The sequence below is a fragment of the Cygnus olor genome, chromosome 15 (assembly GCF_009769625.2).
Source record: "Cygnus olor isolate bCygOlo1 chromosome 15, bCygOlo1.pri.v2, whole genome shotgun sequence".
Classification (NCBI taxonomy): domain Eukaryota; kingdom Metazoa; phylum Chordata; class Aves; order Anseriformes; family Anatidae; genus Cygnus; species Cygnus olor.
Window position 1 is genome coordinate 6,683,962 of NC_049183.1, and position 17,456 is coordinate 6,701,417.

Here is a 17,456-nt window from a genome sequence, read left to right on the forward strand (position 1 = left end):
GAATATTCTGAATTTACAGAGGCAATTCTTTCACTGACAATTGTCCAGCCAGGAGATAGGCTAGTATCCACCCCACACTCTGTGATGTTTATTAAGAAAAATCTATTGAAGGGATGGAATGCTAAATAATGACTCTAGAAAAGTTGTCAGCCAAAATCTCTGCGTCATCCTGAGAATCAGCAGAAAGGCCTGGTGCAAAACTGATCCCCTTTTAGGGAATCAAAAGTCTGGCTTTGAGTACTGTCATTAGCAGTGCACAGATGAATGGCCTCACACTTTGAACTCCAGTTTTGTGATGAATCTCTTAGGCTAACTTATAGTTTTTGGCTCCCCAGAGCCAACTATCAGGATTTCCATGTATTTGTGTTACAGATGTCAAAATTTTGGCAATTTCTTCACAAAGGGGAATGGCAGATGCTGCTTTATTCCTGAAGCATATGGCAAGTGCATTGTCCTCACTCTCTGCATCACTAGTCTTTTGCAGGTGGATAATACAATACAGATGGCCTGGATTCCTAGGTACCTTTATGAAGTTTTGTGTTATGTGTCTGGCAGTGAGATGACAACACTGTAGCTCCCTAGAAGGCCTAGTTCTGCAAATAAGAAATGGCCCCAATCCTGGGCAAAGAGTAATTTTGTTGGGAAGGACCTCTGCAGGTCTTTGGTCAGCCCCGCACACAAAGCAGGGCCAACCTTAAAGTCCAAACCATGCGGAGTTGTGCTGGCAACACCCTTCCAATGACCCCACAACACCAATGCAAGTAGACACAGATACACCTCTGAGACATCATCACTGATCTTTTTGAAGCTCAGTGCTGTGCCAAGTACGCACTATTGTCCTGTGACAGCAGTTTGAATCCAAAGTACTTCAAGGCATGGTGGACAGTTGCAATGCGAAAGCTGTGGGTTTCTTCTTTATTTTTTTTAATCACTGAGCAATCTAATAATTAGCTATAAAGTTGGACGCTATAGAGAGAACAGGCCCTTAAGGCTCCATAAGTTAGTGTAATTCAGCTTGTCCTCACCAGCATGTCTGTCAAGAATGAATGAACCAAATGAATGGGCAAGTCAGATGTTGTCACTGTAGCACAACCAGGGTGAGTTGAAAGATCAACTCATTTGCACATTCTGAGCTTCTACTGTTGCACATGGTTTTGCATATGTAGAAAACCCAAAAGTTGGATGATCTATTTAAATGATCACTCGAGAAAATTCCTAAGGGTGCATGCATTTCCACACATAGAGCTGACACAGGAGGCAGACTTTGCCCAGTAAGACGTCTCCACTGGGGAAAGCATACCCTGAATTCTCATTTGGTTAGTTTCTCAAAGTTTCTCTTAGTTTCTTCAGTGCTAAAAGGACTGATGCATTGGCTTGGCTTACATTAAGACATGGCAGCAGGTATCTGCTAAACCTGCAGAAACTCTTTTCTCCTGGAAAGAGTCCAGCGGAGGGCCACAAAGATGATACGGGGACTGGAGCATCTTCCCTATGAAGAAAGGCTGAGAGACCTGGGTCTGTTCAGCCTGGAGAAAAGGAGACTGAGAGGGGATCTCATCAATGTTTACAAATACCTTAAGTGTGGGAGACAGAGGGATTTGGCCAACCTCTTTTCAGTGGTTTGTGGGGACAGGACAAGACGTAATGGACACAAAATGGAGCACAGGAAGTTCCGCACCAACATGCGAAAGAACTTCTTCACAGTGAGGGTGATGGAGCGCTGGGACAGGCTGCCCAGGGAGGTTGTGGGGTCTCCTTCTCTGGAGATACTCAAGGCCCGTCTGGATGCCTACCTGGGCAGCCTGCTCTAAGGAACCTGCTTTGGCAGGGGGGTTGGACCCGATGATCTTTCAAGGTCCCTTCCAACCGCTATAATTCTGTGATTCTGCAGCAGAGGGAGGAGGCTTCCATAGGTATACAGGGCCTAACCATGATGTGGAGACTCCTCAGTTTCAGTTTTTAAACAGTTCTGAACCACTAAAGCCACACAGGGATCATTTCAGTTGTGAAGTACTCTCACAAGAACATCTGATTAGATGAACTAGCCGAGAACAAATGTACCAGTCTTTACTGTCTTGCTGTGATATGCACAGGCAGAGAGCTTCCAAACCTGTGGTAACAAACCAACGGGTAGCAAAGTACAGCCTGGCTGGAATGATGATGTAAAAGATCCTACCTGACCTTCAAGACCCATTCTGCCGCCTCAGCACATGCATGCAGCACACCCAGCTCATCCAGCACAGTCCACGCTGGCACGTGCTTGCCAAAGGATGGCAGCTCTGCAGGACCCTCTGCCAGCTCTGGCTGAGTGGTTTCCCAGATGCTGGGGTTCTTGAGTACACCTTCAGTGGCACCTTATAGCCCAGCTACAGAGACTTAGTCAAATTATATTTTGCCTTCAAAAGGTTCTCAATCTACTTACTCTTTCTACTACATATACTCAAAGAAAGAATCTGGTATTTCCTTGCAGTTGCTACTACAATGTGCTTTGATGGAAAAGCTGTTTCCAGACAGGCCCAAGGCACAGAGCAACTAAGGCAGCACTGGAATTCTGCAGTGAGGAACATGGATGTAAGCCCAAGTCCCCCCAGTTGTAGGTACTGTCCTAATCCAACTTTTCCTTGTGATTCATTATACAACAAGAGGATAATTGAACACAGAGATACGACTACAGTTGAGTTCTGCCTTAGCTTTGGATAAGAAGTCTGAGGAGCTTCCTGAGCTGTATTCCAGCAAAACAATTACTAGAACTCGTCACGCAGCCTTTTTTTTCAGTAATCAGCCACCCAAATACTGTGGTTTGCAGGAACAAGTGGGAACTTTGAAGAGATAAAAGACATGAAAAAGAGCAGTGGTACAAGTCTTGATGGGGTTGTCATCTGATTCATCCTGACAAGGAGGAACCCAAAGATGAAGAAGAATCCAAAGAGAGCTCATGTCTATTTGCACTTGGCAAGCAACGCTGCCGGAACTCCTACATCATTTATTTTAGTTCACTCAAATCATTTGATGTCGCAAATATTCCCAAGAACAGCGAGGCTGCGTTGCCTGCACAGTGACAAAACAACTCAGCTTGACAAGAAAACCAGAATGATCATGACCTTGTTGAAGTCAGATATTCTGCCCAATACCACCTGTTGCAGTGTCACCCTCAGTCTAACACAAAATCAGCACCCTCACTAAAGAAACGAATACTATTCTCCCATTTATTGCCACAACAGATTACGGTTACTTACACACTGCTGTCTGTCAGCGACATTGTGTCTGCATCACTGGACATGCTCTGCTGCTCGCTGTCGTTGGCACTGGTGGCTGGGGCCAGAGCATATCCCGTGTTGACATAGTAAGGGTTAACAGGCTCTCTCCATGACCCATGCCTGGAAGAAAAATGAAAATGTCAAATCAAAAGGACACAATCTTGACCCTACTCCACCGGCTTCTCTGCATCACTGGGCAGAAGGACTCTGTCTTTGAGCCCCAGCATTGGTGACACACTACAGAATAAGCTGTGTTCACGTTAAGTCATATTGATAAAACCATGAATGATTTGACTGGAAGCAAAAGGGAATTCATAAAGATGATACTGTCAGAGTTGAAGAAAGACAGGGAACAAGACTATTATGGCAGAAGTCCAGTTCACATTAGGATTTATTGTGTCCACTGGTTAACTGCTTAGCATCGACACTTTATGAGCACTGCAGGACATGTAAAAGCAGTATCTAGATTATTAGACAGTATCTTTCTTAGTAAAGGCAGGCTTCTTTCTGGTCTTCCAACAGTGAACACAGCACACCAATTCTATGCTTGCTTCTACATCCCACCTTACTTCCCTCCAACATGTTTGCCAAGGTAGGGAGGTAAGTAAGAAACGGCAGTTGCTTACAATGCTGAACCTGAAGCTGACTTCAAATGTCACACTCGGGTACATTAAACACTTGCAAATTCCCCCAGCAAGGACCATCTCATTGCACCTGCTTTTCCAATGGACAACCTGTCCATGAATCTACAGAGGCTACTTTGTACACAATCCCATATCCCTTGTCCTCCAGACAGTTATTGAAGATGCAATCTCTAGTATACATCCAACTCTAGTGCACCTCCGATCAGTCACGCCACACAGGCATCTTGTCACTGCAAGTTGTTTGAAATAGCCACCAGAAAGAGGAACAAGCTGAGATGTTCACACCAGCACAGCAACAAGCGTCATTTAGTACCTCACTCTCCCTGCCTACCCCTCTGCATGAAGAGCAGACAGACTTCAGTTTACGAATTCCTGGGTTTTCCAAGCTCTGTTACCAGCTCTGAAATTCACAGTAATGTTTTATTTCAGATTACCAAGTTCATCCGCGTGATCTTTTGTTTAATGACTCAGCAACAGGCACCTAGTTGATGTGGCTCAGAATGGACCTTGAGCAAACCCTGTCAAGCAGCACATATCACTCAACTTTCGTTTCCCAGTTCTGCCGTGAAAAGCCTTTATGCAGTGGTCAAAGTCCTACAGGCAACAAGAAACAGTCCCTGCCCTGATGAGCTTTCCTTTAGATAAGACAAAACAAACAAACAAAAAAAACACCACCACAACACCATAAGAAAAACAGATGGATGGAGTGAAGGTGAGGAAGACACCAGCAAGGGAAAAAGTAGGCAGTTTTGGTGTATTTTTAGAGAGTATCAACACAGGACAACCATCACCTTGATATCACCTACTGGTCTTATTACACTGGCCATAACATGACATGAGCTGGGAATAGCAGACAACTCATTCAAAGTAGAGGTTTTCAGAATGACTTATTAATGCTATGGAATTTGGGATACAAGGATGGAAGCACTACCAAAATGTTTTAAAAGTGAGTTAGACAGGGCTACAGCCTTTGGCTAGCACACTGCTCACACAGTTCCTGTTCACCCTGCCCTTCTGCTCCTAGAAACAGAACCAAACAATTTTCCTTGTAATACAAGGGGTCATGGACACCACCACGTTCACAGGTCACTAAGAAAAAACGTATTGTTTTAGGCCCATTATGTGGTCAGTTAGAGGCTATTACCCTCCTATTCTCACAGAGAGAAAACTATTATTTTGCTTGCCACAGAACAACAAAAACCCCAAGCTATTTCTCTGTGGATGATGGAGCTTAGTGTAGTTGCAGAGGAGTGTAAAGAACATCTAAAACGGAGTCACCTGAGGTTTTCCACTGCTGTTTGAGGCACAGGGAGTCTTGTGTGGTTTTGCCACTCTGATGAAGAACAGCGTCAGTTGGGTATGAATGCTAACCTGAACCTTGGGATGGCCAGTCATCGTGGATGTGTCTGAGCACACAAACTTTCTGTCCCTTTAAATGTGCACTGAAGCAGCCTTATTTCTAACTTCCATCAGATTTCCAAACAGATTTCCAGGGCAAATATTTAAGACAGGAAATAATTTGAACAGGTTCACCCCAAAAAGCAAAGTATAATATGTGAAAACCTTACCACCACCCATTCACCAGTTCTCCCCTTACACAATGGGCAGTTCTGAAAATTAAATGAACACTGTGCTGTGTAACCCTCCTGTCAAATCTGATATGACAGTTGCATGATGGAAACAGATAAAACCTCTTAAATTGAGCTGAGAATGATGGATAGGTCAGGCCTTCCCTGCGGGCAAAGAGAAGGAAGCTTTTTGGATAACCCAATTAAAATATAACACCAACTTCTAGTGGACATTTTGCCAGGCCTCTCTGGAAGTGGCCTGGATTATTCTAGCACTGTGTTAAGAAAGCACTATGATATACAAAACAAAATGCACAGATCAATCAATTTCTCCTTTGTATCCACTGATCACTTCGAAGGGAAGGAAAACACCTCCAATCTCCCCAGATTAGCCCTGCTGATACAGAAATGCTTTCTGCTGGGATATCAGTGGTACACAAACCCCATGTTTTTTTTTTAAATTGTTATAACCTATACCTTCCCTTTTGGGAAGCGGCAAAATTGGAATCCGCAGCATTCAGCACACTCTGCGTGGGAACAGACTTCTGTTCCTGCTTTCTGGAGCTTTTCTAGGGCGTCTACACAGTGGAAGCTGCAATGCATCCTAGCCCTCCTATGTCAGCCCTGGCCCTGTGCGCGGCAGCTGCTTTCTTCAAAGCCGCACGCGCTCAAGTGCTTCCCTCTCCCAGAGGCCAGTGCAGGTGTTGGGCTGCAGGGAGGGCAGAGGAGGCCCTCCGCCGAGCCCTGCAGGAGCAGTGCTTTGTACTGCGGTGGGAGGCACACCGGGTCCCTGCTGAGCTCCTGCAGCGGAAAGCCAGCGCCCTGCCTGTGCGTGGCCGCGCCAGCCCAGCGCTGGGCCCTGCAGACAGTGGGAGCTTTGTAGAAGCCAAGGCATCAGGACCGTGAACCGTCCTTCGCTTGCAGCCATGCATTTCCCCGCCTCGCCCTCGCCTTGGGTCAGAGCTCTCTGGGGTGGCAGAGCAGGTGGGCGCGCACAAGAGCTGCAAAAACAACCAGAAGTAGAGTTGAGGGCCAGCTGGGTCTGGTGGAGGGGGAAAGGAAGGCAACCCCCATCCCCTCCGGTGGCACAAAGTGTTTTAAGAGTTCATTGGGCCCGAATCTGAGGTGGCCGAAGGAATTCCCGCGGTAGCGGGGACAAGAGGGGTGCCTGGTGTTCCCTCACCCCTGGGAGCAGCCGGGACGTACAGGCTCTCCTGCAGCACCCAACAGGGTCGTGGGCTTTCCACTGAGAACACAGGAAAGAGTTTGGTCACAACTGTTGTATTTAGCTAAAATTACACACTTAAGCGTGTATACAACAGGGATTACTTCCATGTTAGCTCTGCCTCTAATACATCAATGCAAATGTAAACTTTCAGTAAGCGTAAGTACATGGAAAGGGTATAGGATTTCAAAGCAATCATAACAGGTTACATTACTTTTGAGGAATCCATCTGTATTCAATCCTTCTCTTAATGTTCCCTCTCCCTGACAACTCTCTTCAGCTGGCTCGTATCACCATTTGAATGTTTTGTGCTGTGCCTCTGAAGATGGCTTTCAACGTCTATTAGCAGGAAAACATTAAAGGAACATGGAGTCTAACAAAAAACTGGTCACTTCTGATCTGGGAGGGGAGGCTGCTTTAAAAGGGATACAGACACACTCAGAGCGATTTGAAATGTCAGCTAAAAACTTCACATACCGAGCTCTATGTGCTGATAAGGGCAATAAAAGGAAAGGTGAGCATTTAGTTAGACTTCAAAAAGACTCCTGCAGACTTCCGGAATTCACTTTAGACCAAAAATTCAATTATTTTTTTAGAAATTAACATGTAATGTTTCACACACTGCAAAAATAAAGCACTTCTCTTCTGCAGCTCTCAGTAGTTCAGCCCTCAGAGAAACCACATACAGAACAATTCTAATAAAGACGACAGTGACCCACGTAAGTCAGCTCGACCAGCTGCCTCTTCTTTTCATACAGCTCTCCACTGATCTTTGTTAATTCCATTAATGCTGACAGGGGCCAAAACAGTTTGAGAAAACCAGTAAGCATCTCCTTAGGGTTTCCTTCTACCTGTTCAGACTTTATTTTGCATATTCTCTTGGCTGTATCCCTTTACCTAATAGAATCACAGAGTGGCTTGGGTGAGAAGGGACCTTTAAAGATCATCCGGTCCACCCCCCCTGCCATGGGCAGGGACATCCTGCACTAGACCAGGTTGCTCAAAGCCCCGTCCAGCCTGACTGTGAACACTTCCAAGCACTCAAACCAAGACCAGCACACAGAATTTTGAACGTGAGCACCATCAGATCTTGGAGCTTCGATGTAAGTGAGAAGAGAGGTGAGTGCAGGAAGACTGAAGAGGCAGATTACATGGAGTTCTCAATGCATCATGAGTCTCTGTGGGCGTCGTTTCCCTCCCAGCTTTGGTCTCCCAGTCTCCTTTACGCAATTCCAAGCTCACAGCTATTTCAATTTAAATCAAAGATACAAAGTGCCCATTTTTTGCCAAACATGCTGCTCTTTGCTCTGTTTGAAAAATGTAGGTCCGGCATGCTCTGGAAAAGAACTACATCACCTTTAGCATCCACAGTGGGAGAAAGATTCAAACACCCTGTTTGTAAAGCCAAATACCCATGACACAGTTCTCAACAATGATATTCTTAATCCCATGTCATATTCTGAACCTTTGGTCCTCAAAGGTTGGGTGAGCTCTTTTTTCAACATGGGAGAAATTCCATTTTCTAGATGGCTTGAGGAATAAGGCAGCTGATGATCATCCAAACTTCACGAGTTGCCTTGGAAAGCTCTGAGCTGCAGAAGAAGTGTGGATGGGGCTATGTCCCAGGGAAGGACATCCCAAAAGCCATGCTCTGCAGAAACTCAGGATCTCTCTTTCTGTCAACATTTCCCATGTCCATTAAAAAAGCCACATACTTCCCTCCAAGAAAAAAAAAAAAAGCTTTCAAATTTTTCAAATTGACCACTTGTTGAGTCTGTGACTGGCGAGAAATATTCAAACAGAGCTCTCCTACCTCCTTTATTTACACCTACCAGCAAGTGGGCAACTGTCACATCCTTCATGCAATACCACATTTTGCTATCGCAGCCAGTCAATCAAATTAAAAGGTGCACTCGTTAGCTTATGATGTACGAGCTGAAGCATATTTAAATAGCAGGTGCTGACAACAATGACCGAGTGGCAGGGTCACCTTTAAAACAAGAGATTTGAATGGTATCTACAGAGAAGTGTGACTTAATTACATTACTCTACCAACTCAAGAGAAAAGTTTCAGTTTCCAATCCATGGTACCATCTACCACAACCAAGGGTTGCACTGTACTGGGTATACAACTATTAGAAATGCCCCAAAGCATCCACAGCGTTCTCCAGTAGACCATCACTAGTGTGTTTTGGAGCTAAGAATGAAATGTCTACGAAGATGCAACACTAAAACCTTTACTCTTGACTGGATTTAACCTGCACTAAAGACACAAAGTCTAGTCAGGAGGTTAAAACTGGGGATTTAGCTGATAATTTGATTGCAAATCCTCAGGGTTCCTCCACTCAAAACTCTTCCCAATTACCACAGGCAGTCAGATACTGCTGTGCATCTGAACTTCATCATTGCCAATGTCAAGCTAATCACATGTGTTCTAACCAAGGGCAGCTTCTTCAAAGATGGCATCAATTCTGGACATGTTAATCTGTTCTTTGAGGTATCCAGATGGCTCTCACCAAGAAAGTTCACTTCTAGCTCTGCAGCCTGCGAGCACAGCAGTCCGAGCACTCTGTAGAGCATTACAAAGAAACCAGATCAAAGTTCTGTCTTATACAAAAAAAAAGAAATCTGAAGTTTGAAAAGCAACAGCAGCCTGTCACTTGTAGGCTTAAAGATGACTTCTGCATGCTCCACCTACCAGGGAATTTACGATTACAGTCTGGCTTTTAAAAGCTGATGAAAAAAAAAAGACGCTCTTTAGGATCCTTGCCTTTGCAAATCTGTATCTTCTTCCATGGTTACTCATCCTCCCACGCTGGAGGAAAAAGGGAAATAAATAAAAACTTAACTAAAAGTACAGATAAGGGCTCTTCTCCTCTTTATTTCTAAGGCATTCGATTCCATTTTAGGAGTACACTGAGATTATTTTATGGGTAGCTTCAGTAATTATTGCTAAGCATTAAAGCACAACCACAAAACCTAAATCCAAGATCTAACAATCTCAGTTTCCAGTTTCTAACTCCTTTGCTTCTACCAAGGACATAATGCTTCTCCAGACTAAGGTACAGAAGATGCATTCATTGAAATCAGTAATTTAGATCACAGGATACAGCAGGGTGGGTGAGAAAAACGATTTAGATTTTGTGAGAATCTAGGAAGGAGGCTGAAATAAAGGAAAGAATTTGTTTGCTTAGTAGGCAAATAAAGAATAAATGGGCTAAATATTTTGGCTGTACTGCCCCATCACCAACCTAACCTTCTTAAGAAAGGATTTCAGACAACATGGTGCAACTACAGTGTTCCACGGAAACTGAAGAACAAGTCCCTTGAGATTTCATCTGACCATGCTTCTATAATGTCAGCCCTCCCAGCTCCTTCCCAACAGAGGCAAGCTTACCTACATTCTCAGTTACCCCGATGTAATTATGTATTTCATCCACTAGTTATCCACTGTAACACTGTTTTTGCCACACAATAAAGTCAAATCCTTCCTAAAAAAACCACAAATCTTCCCTAGAATAAAACTGAAATGCTCATTTACTTAATAGTGCAATGCACAAGAAATTAATTAAAACAAAAGAAAAAATATGGACAACACCATGTCTCACATCAATTAACAGGCTGCTTGGATCGTATTCCTGGAATAAAGTAAAAGTAGCAGAACATTTTGTTCTGTATCTAGCAATAACAGGTATCTGCTCACACTCATCGCAACATATTAGTCTGAATTTACATCATAATGCAGCTTTTTAAAGAAAATTATGAGATCATTAGTATCAATTCTTTTCCATTATGAAGGGTTGACATTAAATAGGGAAATTTTCTATGAAGTACACAGGATTTTTGCCTGCATTAGTTGTGATTTGACAAGGGCCTTACTTATTTGGAGCAGCCTGACTCCATCAGTCATTCAAAAGGCTCTATAGTGACCTGAGAAGCTACTAAAACCAGGGCACAACCAGGTTTCCCCGTGTGCATTCTGGACACCCAGGGCATATTGCTCCCACTCATAAGCCACACTTGCCTCTATCTATTGCGTGTTGGACAATATGCCATAGGAGAATTTGTATTTTTAATATTTTATTGGAAAGGAAAGAATCCAGCTCACGCAAGGATGTGGTGAACATCAACACATGTTGCCAGAAAAAGTTGTCTTAATAACTAAGTTTGCGACTGATATTAAACTGCATCCCGAAGGCAGTGAGCAGAACCTGAAGCTGAGGAACAAACCCTCCCGACACCCCCAGAACACAGAGGGCCTGCCCAGGATGACAGGTGCGAGGGGAAACATCGGGACAGAAGCACCAGTGCACTTTGAGGTCACATTTTGCATTAAAATAAATACAAACGTTTTCAAATCCCAGGGCCTTGCAGTGTGCACAGGAGCTTGGGATCCCATCACGGGAGGGATGCTGGGCAGGAATCTGCGCTCCCAATGTGCTCCAGCTGCCCAAGAGCCTGGGTGGGCACCAGCCCAAAGGAAAAAAAAAAACAACAAAATGAGTGGGGGTGAGGGCATGCTCTGACCATGCAAATGTGCTCCCCAGGGGCCACGGGGCTTGCTAACTTGGACACATGCACTCAGCATGATAAGGCAGCCTCCTTTCCACCTGTTTAAACTGAGAACTGGGGAAAAATTCGGCCCCAGGTTGATAGGTGAGCCAGTTAGCAAAGCAGAATTGACTTCTCAGAGTGAAATTGCATCTATGGGTAGTATGGCCAGTGATATGTATGTGCTTAAGTGGGTGAACAAACACAGCAGCCCTTTCAGACCGCGTGCAGCAGCACCAGCTCCCAGCTCTCTGCTTCCCCAGGTGGTTTTCCCAGGTATTTGGGTAAATCGGGGCAGGCATGGAGGAGAAACCATCTGCACTGAGTTACGGGGCACCCTGTGTGGGATCCTGTGCCTTTGCCCCACGGTTCCTTTTCCCTGAGCACGCAGGCAGCTGGGGGATGTACAGTGATATAGGAAACTTCTCTTCCCAGAAGGGGCAATACAGTGATCGAGTTGGAGATGTAAAAATACCAGTGAACCCACCGACCATTCAAAGCCCTCCGCACCATGCCAAGCAAGCAACCATCCGTCCCTTCTTCCCAGCCTGGCTGCAGCTGAGGATGCTTCCTTGGCAGATGAAACACACAGCTGAAAGCGTCTCCCGGATTTCCAGACACCCACACAGTGCAGCTCCACCCCAGAGCATCCCCCTCGCTTGCTCTGCGAGCTCAGCAAGGGCCTTCGTGAAGCAAATTACTTCCAAATGCCTGCCTCTGAGGCGCGGGGAAACGAAGAAACACAGGTTTATACCTGGCTCTGCTCGTAACCTAAAGAAGGCAGCAACTCCACTTTAAAACACCACTGCCTGCAAACTATCAAATTAATCCTGGGATTTCAACAGCTTTTCTTCATTATTTTTCATCTCAACCAAACCACAAATTTACTTAATGACTAAACCAGGCAAGCGAGTACTTTGTTTTCCAGACAGCGGGAACCTTTCTAACGGGATCCAGGTTTTCGGAGAACGCATCCACCCAGTGTCACGCGAGGCAGAGGGTACATCGCTGAGATGTGCTGGCTGCGATTTCACCGCCAGAGCCACCAGCACGGCAGCTGGGGTCGGTCCTGACAGGCGGCAGCAGCGCGCAGCACGCGCTGGGCTGGGTGAGTCAGTGCCTCAAGTCGGACTCAGGGCTCAGGCAGGAGGAATACAATAAGAACACTGTGTTCCAGGAATTACTGAATAAAGAAGAGAGCATGCTTTTGGCTAGCGGGATTCAGCGCTATAATTCTGTCTGCCGCTTTTCTTCCCTGTCTGAAGCAACATTGTTTGTCCACGCTTCTCTGAAATGGAAAGTATTTCCTCTTCCCTGTTCGTTCCAAAGAAAGATCTGAGGAGGCCTGGTATAACCAGGCATAACCGGGGGTTCTCCAGTGCGTCGGCTACTCCTTGCCAAAATTTCTGCTCAACAAGAAAGGGCTTACAAGATAAATTATGAGCAGATTTCTCTGCAAGCTCATTAACTGAAAACCAGGGCCTGTAGGATGAGTAAGTTTTTGGACGGGAACAGAACATCGAGCTTTGGCCAATGACTGCAGTGTGTCTCCTTCCCTCCTAGGCACCTACAGAGCCTCTTGAGCATTCAACGTGGGATGGGGCAGGTATGCGCCTACAGATCTGGGGACCACACGGGAATTACAGAGCCTTTGGAATCAAAGGACAAGTCAGACAGTCCCAGCTCAGCTCTTCCTTATGTTGCTGAAGCTTTTCATGAGGGCATAAAATCCAGAAATGCAATCTGTTCTCCATATTGCTTTCAGGGATACATTTCCTGACACTGAAATCAAAACAGCAATGTTGCTGATGGCTGAAATGAAAGGGCAAGATATGCAAATCAAGCAGGCTCCATTTGATAAGGACTAGTTAAACTTTGACATTAAACTGCTGGTTTGTATCGCCGGGCCACTTAACATGGGCTGAGCTGGACAACCACAGACTTACTGGCCACATTTAAATCTTCATTGAAACTATCAAATGAAACTCAATAATCATTACCAATGTTGCCCACAAGCTTGGTATTTTAACGAAAGTGCAAATTTGGGTGGCAAAAGAAACAGGTTGATGTCATACTTTGAACATCTATGAGGCCTGTGACTTAGCTCCTCAAAACAATCTAGGTTTGAGCCCCAAGAGCTTTGATGGAGGCCTACTGATGATGAGGTGCACAGGACTACTGAGGATCTCCTAGTAATAACCCTGCACAAAACCCAACTTTTTTTCACTGAATAAGGTCTGCCACACCAATGCCCATGAAGCACAGAGGCCTGCCTCCAAGCGCAGTCACTCACTTGCGTCTTAACTCCTGAAGAAAGGAACCAAGAATTCCACCGGCTGAACAAGAACCTTTGAGGTGACCAAACTCCATCCCCAGCTGGTAACAAAACCAGAAACATGGAGGGCTGGCAAGACCTGGCAGAGATATAGCTGAGTGTCAGAATTTTTTAAGTTTCCCAGAGGGGAGATTCAGCTGATTAGAAACATCCTAATTTTACCTCTCTGTGTATATTAAAGGTCAAGAAGTGGGGCCAGATATTGGCAGCACAAATAAAAAAACAACTCAGTAGAGCACAAGACCCTTCACAAAGACATTTCATACCTTCACACGAACGATTCCTGCAAAGGCTTATTTAACTTCACTTCGGATTAGGGAGCGCATGTAAGTTTAAAGCCAAGAGACCATTAGATCAGGGCAGGAAAGTAGACTTTCCATAGGAGACTTCTGCCTCCACTCAGTACTTTATAACTAGCGGGAGTTCGTATGCATCAGCTGACCGCCCCCATGACAGATAAGCAGGTCTCAGAAGTACAGCACCACGAAACAGCTGCTCCAGTAGTTCTCTGGAGGTTCACAATTCCCCAAATGGGGTCGTTAAAGGATACTTGTTGGATCGCATTAACAAATAGCAAGCTGTAGCAACAGCAGAATACTGGCAAGCTGCAAAAAGCTTTTAAACTTCCTCTGTCATTTACTGCTCAGCTCTGAAGAGATGTCAGCATCAGAGTAAACATATAAATCATAACTCAGTCTCCTGGTCTCTACTGGGAGCCAGTAATCTGACGTTCCCTTCTCCACTTGCGCTGACCTGGCAGACGTAATGCAGTGGCTGGGGCAAGGTTGGGGCGGGCTGAGCGATATGTTCTTTTGGCCAGGTCCGTCACAGAGCGACAGCAGTGACAGGTCCCCGGGGGAGCTGCAATAGTGACAACCAGAAGGCACGAAAGACACAGAAACTGGTCTAAGGGAGACAGAGACGGTTAAAAAGGATCTTGCCTTTTTGATACATACTTTTCTTTTTTAAGAGTTTAGCAGATTAACAGCAAATAACTTGCTACTGTGCCCCAGAAAATACAGAGGGAAGTTAGTCTTGTGAGAGTGTTACTGAATCTTCCTTTTAAACTAATGTAACTGTTTTAGATGCAGAGTGAAGTCTTCATTCACAGTCCTACTTTGGGACAGTCACCTAACCTTGCATCCCCAGCAAGACCTGGAACCCAAATAATCCGTTGTTGCATCAGGATCACAGGAGGTCACATTTTAAAACGATTTATGAAGTCAGAAGACTCAGTTTTTACTTTCTTGTAGCTGTACTTTCACAAAGAGATCACAATTCAGCGGCTGACTGGCAAACCAGAGAATTCAGCAATAAGATCGAGATCGGCAGCATCTGAAGCCAGCCAGCACATGTCAATTAGCAATGCTGATTAACTGCATATACCTTGAACGTAACTAGAAGGACCCTGTTAGGCATGCTCAGCTCCCAAACATGACAATATTTCCAGAGGTATTCTTAAATAGCTCAGGGTGCAAGAATCTTCTGCTAAAGAAGGCAGAGGAGGGGAGGGTAGGGAAACAACAACAAAAAAGAACTGCTTGAAAACTAACTGCACAGGAGCTAAGAAGGTGGCTCCTGAGACAATACCACAAGCTCCAGCTAAACCAGAGGAGAGATGAAATACCTTCAACTTTAGCATGAGAGCGTTAGGGAAGCTGTTGGAGGCTTCTATGTGCTCATGCCCATTACTGTCTGTAGTGGGTTTACGTGGCAAGGTTTTGGTATCAGGGGGCCATAGGGGTGGCTTCTGTGAGAAGAACCCAGAAGCTGCCCCATATTAGATAAGGGCCCTGCGACTGGCCAGAGCCGAGCCAATAAGCAATGTTGTTTGCGCCTCTGTGAGAGCACATTTAAGAAAGGGAAAAAAACCTGCTGCTACACAGCAGCTGGGAGACAGAGAGGAGTGAGAAACAGCCTTGCAGGTGCCAAGGTCAGTGAAGAAGGAGGAGGAGACGTGCTCCAGGTGCTGAAGCAGAAGTCCCCTGCGGCCTGTGGTGAGGCCCATGGTGAAGCAGGCTGTCCCCCTGCAGCCCATGGAGTACCACGGTGGAGCAGGGTTCCACGCTGCAGCCCGTGGAGGAGACCACGGTGGAGCAGGTGGACCTGCACCGACAGAGGCTGCAGCCTGTGGAGGACCCCTGCTGGAGCAGGCCCTGGGCCGGAGCTGCAGCCCATGGAGAGGAGCCCACGCAGGAGCAGCGGGTCTGGGGGGAGCTGCCGCCCGTGGGGGACCCAGGTTGGGGCAGTTTGCTGATGGACAGAGCCCGTGGTACGGACCCATATCTGGAGCGGTTCTTGAAGAGCTGCTGCCTGTGGGCAGCCCCCGGAGGCTCAGTTCGGGAAGGACGGCATCCCGTGGGAGAGACCCCACAGGGAGCAGGGGCAGAGAGTGACCGAGAAGGAGCGGCGGAGACGAAGCACTATAGACTGACTGCAGCCCCAATTCTCCCATTCCCCTGCACCGCTCAGGGGGAGGAGGTGGAAGAGGTTGGATGGGGGAAAGGTGTTTTTGGTTTCTTTCCTTTGTTTCTCACTTCTCTAGCTTGTTAGTAATAGGCAATAAATCTTACTATCTCCCTACTCTGAGTCTGTTTTGCCCATCACGATAATTGTTGAGCAATCTCACCATTCTTATCTCCACCTTTGAGCCCTTTGCATCATATTTTCTCCCCTTTCCCTTTGAGGAGGGGGAGTGAGAGAGCGGCCATGGTGGAACTCGGCTGCCCACCCGAGTAAAACCACCACACTGTGTTAAAACACTGGGCAGAGAAGTCCCGTGTTTGTTTTTTCTTGGTGCACTTTACAGCAAGTGAAACTTCACTTTAAGAACTATGCCGGGGTTTGTTGTTATTTTTGCCTTATAGAATTCTTCTGTTTTGGTTCTCGTCCATTAGAACAGGCAGATATATGAGCTTTTACCTTTATTACACAAATTCCACAGTATCTTTTCATCTGGTATGCATTATTGTGGGGATATATATGAAGTACCATGTCCATTTAAAGTGCTGTAAAAGAGCTGTTTGAACTCTCATTCCATTCCTATGTATCTTTATACAATTAAAACCAGTTGACAGTTCCATTTAGGAGAAATAAGCGAAATAATGTGCTTTTGTTCTAAATAAACTAGCCACTGTCCAGATAAAAGCCAGCTGTTTTTTTTTTTTAAACCTCGATTTCTTAAAGACACAAGGCTAGGTGATCAAACTCTATGAACTTCTGATCTCTTTTTATCTCCTCCAGAATTCTTGAGTACAATCTATTTGCTGACACTCAGCCAAATTAAAGAGAGGAAGGAGGCTCCAAAGACACTGCAATAATTAGTGAGAATGGGAAGGTTCGGAAAGACTAAGTGCTGTGAATAATGACATGATTGTGGCTGGATCTCAGCCATGACAGGCAGCAGAAAATCTGCATGGAGAAGAGACGTTACAACTGCCACAAATGCAAAAAAAAAAATAAAAAAATTCAATTTTGGCTCATACCTTCACAGACACTGCAGTCAACACACATGCATTGCAAAAGCCAGGTTTTGGGGGCCCCAGTGCCGAGACCTGGTATAATTCTGCATTTTGGATGGCCTCCCCGAACCACCTGCAGTTGACAGGATGTGTTGCTGCTACCATTCGTTGCTCTTCTATGGAATTGGAGCCCAGAGCAACGTGGCACAAGTAACACCGCTAGTCTGAACCACTGATACACGCTGAAGTCATCTCAGCTGCCCTAGCTGGAAATGAAGTCCTGTGGATGAAGGAAAAGAAAAGGCTGTTTTCTGTGTAGGACCCAGAATGTGAGAGCTGTGAAACACCGCTCATCTGCGTGACAAATACTCCATCTGTTACAAAATGCGTATGTGCGATACTACTCACGCAGGAT

The 17,456-nt window shown here is 45.6% G+C and overlaps 1 protein-coding gene across 4 annotated transcripts in view; it reads right to left on the bottom strand.

The window, feature by feature from the left end:
• The window catches only part of AXIN1 (axin 1), an 83,674-nt gene that overhangs the window by 36,375 nt on the left and 29,843 nt on the right, over positions 1-17,456 (bottom strand). For all 4 annotated transcript variants that reach the window (XM_040574038.1, XM_040574037.1, XM_040574040.1 and 1 more), the window contains exon 3: positions 3,237-3,377. In XM_040574038.1, coding sequence (XP_040429972.1) covers positions 3,237-3,377 — 141 coding nt within the window. The remainder of the gene's footprint in view (positions 1-3,236; positions 3,378-17,456) is intronic.